This window comes from Podarcis muralis, chromosome 4 (genome assembly GCF_964188315.1).
Source record: "Podarcis muralis chromosome 4, rPodMur119.hap1.1, whole genome shotgun sequence".
Classification (NCBI taxonomy): domain Eukaryota; kingdom Metazoa; phylum Chordata; class Lepidosauria; order Squamata; family Lacertidae; genus Podarcis; species Podarcis muralis.
The window spans coordinates 54,248,396-54,258,508 of record NC_135658.1 but is presented as its reverse complement, the minus strand read 5'-3'; the positions used below and the strand labels follow the sequence as shown (position 1 = coordinate 54,258,508).

Here is a 10,113-nt window from a genome sequence, read left to right as displayed (position 1 = left end):
TTTTTTTGGGGGGGGGGGGTTATATTTTTTAGCATCTGCTGAATCATTATGAGAATTTCAGTATCTAGAGAACATTTTGGTGAAATGGATGCCCCAATTTCACTACCACAAATTTTAGGCACAGCTGTGGATCCAGTTTTAATAATGTTTAATACTATTGTAACTGTTGAAGGAAGCAGAGAACTTGTCCCCTGCCAAAGAATGCCAGAGAATGAATGGCAGACGTTTATTGTATTTCTGTTGGAGCACCCCAAAGCTCATTGATCCTCACGTACTCCCGGTGGTGCCTGGTGCCCATTGGGATTAGTAGGGTGGAAAACAAGGTCAACAAGAGGTGGAGCCAGGGCCAGTGACAGGCAGAGCCAACTAATTCTAGTTTTGTGCCCACCCTTCTCCTTGCTGAGTTCTACAAGGGCAACACTGAGACTTAAGGACGAGGAAACCGACAGCCTCTGACCTGCTCATGGGTGAGCTGGCCTGTTTCGCTGCCTCCGGTGCCCCCCCATTGCTGACGCTCTACCGAAGCCTTGTTTACCATGGTTGTGTGGAGGCAGCTTCTATCAAGTTCTTGCAAAATATTGAAGATCTCTCATGAGATCTCGGAAGCCACTGCTTCTCTGGCGACCTGGCCCTGGGACTCATTGTAAGTAAGAAAAGACACAGATGGAGCTGGCTAAGGGCAGATGGACCAGTCTCCACTGCCCTTTCACAAATTCATCTGTTATGCTTTAGAAAGAGGGGTACACTAGCCCACCCTCTCCCAAAATTAAAGTATCCTTCTTTGGCTGTGGTTTAAATGGAGGTAGAAGTTGTCAGAATATGTTTATATATGAAAGAGACCTAAGTTGCACTGGGTTGTGTAACATTTGTGGTTCGAGGACCTGACCCCCGCGAAGTGAAATGAAGACACAAGGACAAGTGATATAAGGTTGATGGGCTAGAAAAGGCCACAACTTTATTGATTGCAGCAATGAAAAGGTATTGGCTTAGGCATTGGATCGCGAAACAAGTGGGTTTATTCACCAGGGGTTCATCACCTGTTGATGCTAATCCAACTATAGGCTCACCCCTGCTGTCACCGCGGGTCGTGCCATGGCCTCCCGCCAAGCAGGCATCGGACAGAATACACGACCGCCAGATTCCTTTAACGGAATACCCCTAAAAATTGAAGGCATAGGCGATGGCCACACCTAGCACTTCGACACACCACAACACATTATTCCAATGCCTAACCGCCACCCGAGCCAAAGGCTCGCCGCCAATACCCTCAAAGCTGCAACCAATCCCAGATGCTTTTGATGACACTAGCTAACCAAATGTCGTTCCCCAGATCCGATAGGTGGACACCATCATTCTGGTATAAAGCTTGGTCGCCAATCCGGATACGGTCATGATAAATGACTCGGCCATACATAAAGCGCACCCAACGGGCTACCGCCCGATTCATGAGTTTCCTGGTTCTTTCAATGGCCATACAGCTTTGCGCACCGCGCCAAACAATTCTTTTCAGGAAGGAGGACCAGAACACCGCCGTTCTGGGACACAAGGCTGCGAATGCATTCAAGTCTCTTTTTATGCTCCACAACAAGTCCACACTCCTTCTGTTAGCGAGGTCATTCTCCCCCAAATGAATCACAAGGATGTCGGGAGGGCCGAACTTGGCCACTTTCTCCCCCAGCAAAGGCATAAGCTCCTCCCAACGCATGCCTCTTCTCGAAAACCAGGAAACTCGAACACCATGTGGAAGGCCAAGATTGGGTGCCAGGCCGCAGCTCACCGCTCGGATGCGGGCCCAATGAACTATACTGTGGCCGCAAATCCACACGCTTCTTCTGAGCATGGCTGGGGGTAAAAGACAGAAAAGAAAAGGCAGGTAAGTAGGGTAAAGCTGCAGGTCGCGTGCTAGCGAATATAAGACTTATAAGCATTGGATTTCCACCGGCCCATTTCTTTTATCCTATCCGCCGGTAACCCCAGGTGCGCCACCGTGGTTGCGGCACCAATCCTAAATGAGTGCGCCGCGTACTCCTGGGAGGATAGACCACAAGCCTCAATAGCCTTGCGAAGTACTCTGGTGAATTGGTGCCTCAACAAGGGTGTCCCATCTTCGTGGACCAGAAACGGACCCGGGCCGGGCGGTCTAAGGTAGAGGTACCGCCTAGTGTCCTTTACCGGGCATGGGCCCTGCTGTGCCGACGCCGTGAGCTTAACCATGACACCCTTACCAGCCTGATCAGTCTTGGACTGACGTATATGCACTGTCACGGTAGTTTCGGACAACTGCACGTCCTCGCACAGGAGGCTGCGTGTTGAACCTCGTGCACTAACTTCAAACACCACCTCACCAACTCTGAGCGCGCCAAAAAAGGCGATAGCGTATGCGGCAGAAAAGAGACGTGCCTCAAACCTGGACCAGCAAATTGACCTGAGTTTTTTGCGTATCTGAGATAACAACCCGTAAGAAATCGGCTTACGGCTCTCGGCCCTGGGAGGTTGTAACCTGCCCCAACCCTCGATGGCTCTACGGATCAAGAAGTCGCCACACGGGTCATGAGCGAATGTAGCTTTTGAAAAGAAGCTGATGGCGGCTACGTGAATCTTTAAGGTTTTAGGAGCACGTCCCAGATCGTCGAGATGGGAAAGATACTGCAAGACATCCTCAGTGGTAGGAGGTACGTTATGTGAGAGCCCAGATAACCCAGACCTGAAACCAAGGAAATCACACCAGGCCTTCTTGTAGGACCTAAGAGTGGAAGGTGCCACGGACGCTAATACTCCCTGTATCACTTTGCGTCTCCAACGTTCCACAGGTACTCCGGAAAGGGTTCGGGCAACAGCTGTGCTCCAGGTGCAAGCGACCGGAAGCGAGGTATCTGAAATCGAGACAAAGCGTCGGCTATGTCATTATTGGCTCCGGGTACGAATTTGGCTGAAAATATTATGTTGTACTCAAGGCACCGGAGGACGAATGCCTGCAGAAGGGAGGAGACCCTCTCAGACCGAGATGACTGCCTAGCTAGGATGTTCACCACCTAGCCAGGTTGTGGGCGACGACGAGGAATGAGGCCAGGAAGAGGCTGGCGCTGCAGCAAAAGGCTGCTGAACACGCCCCCTCCGTGGCACCTGGTTGGGTGGCCACCGGGGGGGGGGCGTGAGCACCAGCCAGGTGAGCTGGAGGCAGGGGGCAACGCCCCCTGCTGGGCGGTGCTCGGGCTCCCGCCCACAACCACTCCCCTCTCTTTCAGGGAGGAGAGTCTTTGCTGGATTGTGGTCAATATGCTGTAGGTTTTAGCAGTCCTGAATCTATGGGCATCTCATTCTAGAAGGGAGAGCTAAATGCAGACTGAAAAATCACTATGCACAGCCAAAGATACTTAACTTTTATGCACATACAAAAATTATGATTATCTTGGAACTGTGGGCTGCATGGAACATGACCAATGCAATTACTTCTCCTAATATGGCAATTCATTATTTGTAGTTAATAATATGCAAGGTGAAAGGCTGTTAGGCAGAGCTGATCAGCTGTAGCCCAATATAAATTCCTCACTGCTTGCACTTCAGGCCCACTGTCTTTACAAATCACTCTTTCAGCTAACGACAACCAATACTTTCATATATGATTACAGACCAGCTCCATCTTCTCCTGAGCTGAGACTCTTTGGAATCATATGTATTGATCTTTTTAATAGAAGTCAAGAAAAATGAAATTACTGCGGCTTCTTGTGGCAAAACTATGATAAATGGGACTTTAGAAAATTATGGGGAAAATCTTTTCTGATGTGGATTATTTTAATCACTAAAAATGATGGTCTTTTAAATAAAATTTGTCTTTCCATTATGCACATTCTCAACATAGCCAAAAATGATGTCTCTGCTACTTTTTGTAGCTCCGTCTAATGGGAGCATGCTCAGCAATCTACTAGTTGTGGCAATTTCAGAGAGCCCTAAAGAGAAATGGAGGCATAAATGGAAATATGAATATGTTCCTTTGGTATTTCACACAGTTTGAATATTATAGGCACTGCAACACACTGAGGTACCATTCTGAATTTGGAAGACAAGTGTCCTGATTAAGACTCCAATGGTCACTCCAATTGATGTGCCCTTTGTGTCCATAAAAAAGACCCCTTCCTAGGATTTGATTATGAGCTGAGAGGCTGCAGACTGCTTGACAAAGAGCACTAATAGACTGTATCAGCCTTCCACAACCTGATGCCTTCCAAATGTTTTGGATTACAATAATCATTAGTTCATCCAGTATGGCCAATAGTCAGGAATAGTGCTAGTGATTGTCCAAAACGTCTAGAGAGCTTTAAATTGGGAACACCTGGACTACAGTGGTACCTCTGGATACAAACGCTTCTGGTTGCGCATGCGTCGGGTTACGAGCTGCGCTAACCCGGAAGTAGTTGCTCCTGGATGTGAACTTTGCCCCGGGATGCGAGCGAAAATTGCGCACTAGAGGCACGCGTGCAGCGGGAAGCATGCTTTCGCGAATGGCGCCTCATGTTAAGAACAGTTTCAGGATAAAAATGGACCACCGGAATGAATTAAGTTTGTAACCAGAGGTATCACTGTACAGTACAGTATATGTCACGTTCATTCTTTAGGAAAAACAGCTAAGCATTTTACATAAAAGGCTACATAAACCTTAGAAGATGGTCCTCATTTCCCTGACCTTTTTTGGTGGGTTTAGCTTTGGGCTTTCGCCTATATCCTAGGCCTGATGTATACTCTGATTCTGATCTGTGCCTGGGCTATGCCTAATCTACAACTGGTTCATACATACTTGATGCCTGCATGTGTAATGGGATATCACAGATTGCATTTCTGCCATCTCACATGACTTCAAACACAATGTTCTCACTGGAGGATATTTGCACAATTAGCTGGGAGTCATCAAGTATGGGACAATTCCTGCAGTGTAGAGAAATCAAGGGATGCCCACATGTATAAGGTGGATTTAAGTCTGCTGTAGGTTTGGCTGCTTTCCATGATTCCTGGACTTCGCTTGCAATATTATTTTCCATATCTAAAATCTTTACTAATTTTGTAGAAACTTTGTACAAACCTCAACTTCTGATATCCAGAAAGCTGATGTCTTCCAATACTGTAGGATTCAAAGGCCAAATTTCTTTTCAGTACAGACCTAGAATTTATTTAAGTCGAATGTAAGCCTCTGAAATGGAATGCCTCTTGTTGTTATTGGCCCACAATGAGACATTTGTGTTTCTACATGGAAGTATGATCATTGGCAGTGATTATCTCTAACAGAAACAGTTTTCACTCTAGAATTTGATAACTGTTAATTCTTCATACACTAGGCTGCTGCCAATGTACATTGTACTTTTCACTGATAGAAAATTCATATGGTTAAACTCAATATGAACTCAAAGGATTAGCGTATATTGCTTACTAGCAAAAATGAACTGCAAATGCCAGAGCAAATTTAATAATTGTGCCTAATAAAATAAGCTGGCTTTTGAAATCTTTCTTGATATATTTCTGAAATAGCTATCAGTCTTGTTATTAAAACCAAGGCATGTTTAACACAGGAGTAAAAAGCATTCTATCAATAATTTCCAAAGGTTCAGCTATCTTTAAAAAGTCAAGGGAAGTGTTGCTGGGGAAAGTATCAATAAGCATGTAAACAGCCACAGTTTATTTAATGTCTCACTTTCTCTAATATGTTGTATATAAAGGCATACGGTTCAAATTTTTCAGATCAAAAACTGGGGCACACATCTTTCGGGACACACTCCTGGGCCAGTCACATGACCTGTGCTACAATCTGCTTTTTTGGGGGGTGTGATCTTGTGCTGTACCCCAAAGCACATGTCTTTGGACGTGAGAGTGCGGGAGATCGCAGCGCCCAAAATGGCTGCTGCGATCTTGTGTTCAAAAATGGAATGTCCCTTTTTTCAGGACACTTGAAGGCTGTGTAAAGATAGTTTTGCTGGGAAGCTCATGGCTCCCTGTTTTACTATGCAGAAAACAATACGTGGGACTTGATCTTTTGCTCTCTTTGCCTCACTTGCAAACTTAAGGGTGAGAAGAGTAGTTCCACAGCCTCCTCTTCATCAAGTGGTGTAAAATTCCTTCACTCAAGTTCAGGTGACATCCCGTACTTCCGCTCTGTACAACAAAGCCCACTCTGTTTAGCTCTCATACTTAGATGGATAAATAAATATCTTGATTCCGATCAAAGTTTCTAATGAGAACAGCACCATCACCCAATAGTGGTTTGAGTGTACATTGGTGTGCGATGGATTATTTTCTGTTTTGTGGTTGAAAAGAGTGTTTCAGGTTTCTGGACACACCATATCTTATCTTGACCACTGCAGCCTTGCAATAGTTATATGCCTCCCCCCACAAAGGTTACATGGTTGGATAGCAATTTATTTGAATGTGAATCTCATTGTTGCTGCAAGATAGAAGATGCTGGAGATGGAGGAGAGAAGGGACTGTTCAGATTTGATGCACTCCTCTTCTGACTGTGCTACAGTTGTCCTGTGGGGCATATATTGTCTGAAGAGGCCCAACAAAAGGAGCCATTCCTCCTTCTCTGTCTCTTCATTCAGACTTTTAAGAGATGTTAAAGCATGGTAAAGATTTATTAAGAAGAAGTATTCTTGTGAAAATGGTCTTTAGCTGTCATCAATGTTGTGATTAGTCCCACTTGGAAAATTCTTAGCCAACATTATGAAGAACTCAAACATTGGGTAAAAAGTTCACATGGGCTGCAGAAAGAAAAGTTGTGTTCTAAGTCAGCCTAACACTCCAGGGACCTGGACTGAGGAAGTGCTTATAGTGATGACCTCAGGTCAGGGGTTGCTAAACTGTGGTGGTCCATGAGCTTCATTCAGGTGGTCCCCATTGTGTTTGAAAAAATCCAAAATCATCACATCTCGCACAGTGTATTACAATTGCTGCTACAGATGGAAAAACAATTATGTGGTCCACCAAGACCCTCAGCAATTATTAAGTGGCCCTTGGGACAAAAAGTTTAGGAACTACTGTCCTAGATGCAAGAGGATTTGATTCTGGCTGTATGGTAGAGATGGTATTGTAATCCGCACCCCCAAAAACCCCTGTCCATAAGTAAAGTAAAGCTCTGCTGAATGAATCACAACATTCAGTTTGATATTGGGGAGAATGTATGGATCCACAAATGCTTAATGGGGCGGTGGAGAATCCTGCTATTTCTAATAAGGGGCATTGAAATGTGTAGGGAATCCTGTCTTGAAGAAAAAATAAGTTATGAATGCCATTGTTTTAGGTTTCAAGACCCTGATGAAAACCACAAGGAAGACCATGGAAAGCACCCCCCCCCCCATCCTTGGTCTGCTGCAAGGGCTGAGCTCTGAAAACACATTAAAATAGAGTTTCCTTGTGCATGTGCTCTGCACTTCATGTGTAGGCTCCAGCTGGGGAGGATATGTTTTGCCTCTCCTGTCTGAGCCATGACCTTTATTTGCCTACTGGGAGGATGATGATGACATTCCCCTGCAGAAAAAAAATATGAACTGCATAAACTTTTCCCTTTCTCTCACTTCACAGTCATCATCAGCCTTGTCAGCCATCAATTATGCTGTTGTGTTGTTAGCACGTACTTGATCTGTTTGGGCCTACACCTTTGGCAGTCGCACCCTGTTGATTCTAAATGAGTTAGAGCCACTCTTTGTACTGCGGCTGGGTGACCATTAACTGTGTTTGACAAAAAGAATGTTTTTTCATGGAGGGCTAAGGAAATCCTTGCTCAAGATAAACAGCATTCCCCACCCTCGGCACCCCTCCCCAGGCTTATTCCATGCCAAGAAGTTCTAAATGGGCTCTCTGTAGTTATATCTCCCCCTCTTTTATTACTTCACCTTGGAGCTGACTGAAGAACTGGGAGCCAGAAAACTTAAGCTAACCTGAAACAGCTGAAAGGCTCCAAAGCTTGCCATAAGGACAGCTATTTCTTCACATATATGTATGTGGATTGATAGCTACTAAGGCTGCCTGTCCAACACTGAATCCAATAGGAAAGTGTCTGGATTATGTTTCTGCTGAACTTCTGTGCCAGCCTTCTCCCTCCTGGCCCTTTCCAGACAACTCCCATCTGGGCCAGGAAGCACAGCTGGTGAGGCAAAACGGTGGGGCAAAACGGGCCTGTTCACAAGACAGTTTCATACTCAGTAATTAACAACTTACATTTCCCATCATCCAGAGCGTGGTGAGGCAGTTGAGGGCATACCCTTAGAAAATTCTTCAGTTTTTCTCATACTCTCTGGTTGCTCCTTCATCTTACATTGTTGTTTAGTCCAGTGTTCCCCAACCTTGGGCCTCCAGCTGTTTTTGGACTACAATTCCCATCATCCTTGACCACTGGTCTTGCTAGCGAGGGATGATGGGAGTTGTAGTCCAAAAACAGCTGGAGGCCCAAGGTTGGGGAACACTGGTTTAGTCATTTAGTCATGTCTGACTCTTCGTGACCCCATGGACCAGAGCACACCAGGCACTCTTGTCTTTCACTGCCTCCCGCAGTTTGGTCAAACTCATGCTGGTAGCTTCGAGGACACTGTCCAACCATCTTGTCCTCTGTCATCCCCTTCTCCTTGTACCCTCAATCTTTCCCAACATCAGGGTCTTTTCCAGGGAGTCTTCTCTTCTCATGAGGTGGCCAAAGTATTGGAGCCTCAGCTTCAGAATCTGTCCTTCCAGTGAGCACTCAGGGCTCGTTAAGAATGGATAGGTTTGATCTTCTTGCAGTCCATGGGACTCTCAAGAGTCTCCTCCAGCACCATAATTCAAAAGCATCAATTCTTCGGCGATCAGCCTTCTTTATGGTCCAGCTCTCACTTCCGTACATCACTATCATCTTACATTATTATTATAATAATAATTAGTTGTAGCAGTTGCAGTAAATTTTGTTACCTGCTCTTCACCAGCAGGTCCCAAGGCAGGGCTCAACAATTTAAAATTCAGAATTAAAAACGGTTTATACAGAGTACACTCACAGCAATAGGGTGAACCGTTAAAAACATGCATCTAAGGTGTTGAAGCCCATGGTAAAGAGGTGTGTCTTCAGCATTCACCAAAAGCTGTTCAGTGAAGAAGCCAGACACACCTTTATGGGGAGAGAATTCCACAACTTAGGGGCTGCCACAAAGAATGCCTGCTGTACAATTGCCCCTGCCCCCCTGGACTTCTGAGGTAGGTGGAACAAGCAAGGGGGCCCCTTCTGCTTATCTTAACACCTGGGAGGGTCTGTAGGGAAGGTTTACAGACTTTGTTCTAGCTGTGATGTTTATCTTGGTCTGGAAAGGCAATAGCTCTTTTCATGTACAGTGGAACCTCAGTTTTCGAGCATCACCATCCACTACTGTGGAGTAGTATGAATTTTTCCTTCGTTGTTGTTACTATTCCTTTCAAAAGATCAATATACCTCGTTTTCTTTGGAAGCCGAGAGAAATCATTGTGAACGGCAGTAAATTCTGGTCTAGTATCCAAAGCAGAACTTTTTAGTGAGAAACATTGTCATCTTTATTGATGGTTGGATGTTGAGCTTAAGTTTCGTATAAACAATACATGTTTTGAGTAAAATTATTATTATTATTATTATTATTATTATTATTATTATTATTATTATTATTATTTCACGATTTCCATTTGTGTAAACACTGAAACACATTGAATTAATTTGTCAAACAGACTTGTGAAGCCAGAAAGTACAGCAGCCTTTAATAGGTAGAAGCATTAATTACCAGCATCTACAAAGAGGTATTTAAAGACTGAAACATGCTGGCAAAGTTGCAAATGACTTATGTTCCTTCCATATCCTTAAAATAGCTTTTGTAAACTTTCAACTTCCTCTGATGGTGAGTTCAGTATTAATCACCTTTATGACATCTTATATGTAGGCCTTGGACAAATCCGCTGGCCCTAATCAAGTACTTTCCTGAGGAAATTGGCCAAATCTAGGCCCTCAGAGGGGGGAGAGGTGGGGGAACAACTTTGCTATTCAGACAAATCTCTTTTCCAGTGCCCTTAAAGCTCCCCGCCTTCATACACAGCAAAGACAGCCACACAGGAAACAATAATAGTTTAATCTCTTGAAAAATTTCC

The 10,113-nt window shown here is 44.8% G+C and overlaps 1 protein-coding gene across 1 annotated transcript; it reads right to left on the bottom strand.

The window, feature by feature from the left end:
• Window positions 1-1,902: 1,902 nt before the first annotated feature.
• On the bottom strand, window positions 1,903-8,291 carry LOC144327567 (integrase/recombinase xerD homolog). Its single transcript, XM_077927791.1, has 2 exons — window positions 8,243-8,291; window positions 1,903-2,873 (listed from the first exon to the last, which is right to left on the bottom strand). Exons 1-2 carry the CDS (start codon window positions 8,289-8,291, stop codon window positions 1,903-1,905), a joined length of 1,020 nt encoding a protein of 339 aa, XP_077783917.1.
• Between the last annotated feature and the right edge of the window lie 1,822 nt (window positions 8,292-10,113).

Coding starts and splice junctions, on each gene's coding strand:
- LOC144327567 (XM_077927791.1), bottom strand. CDS start 8,291: ATGAAGGAGCAACCAGAGAGTATGAGAAAAACTGAAGAATTTTCTAAG. Junction 2,874..8,242: donor AACTGAAGAATTTTCTAAGG/GTATGCCCTCAA, acceptor TCTCGATTTCAG/ATACCTCGCTTCCGGTCGCT.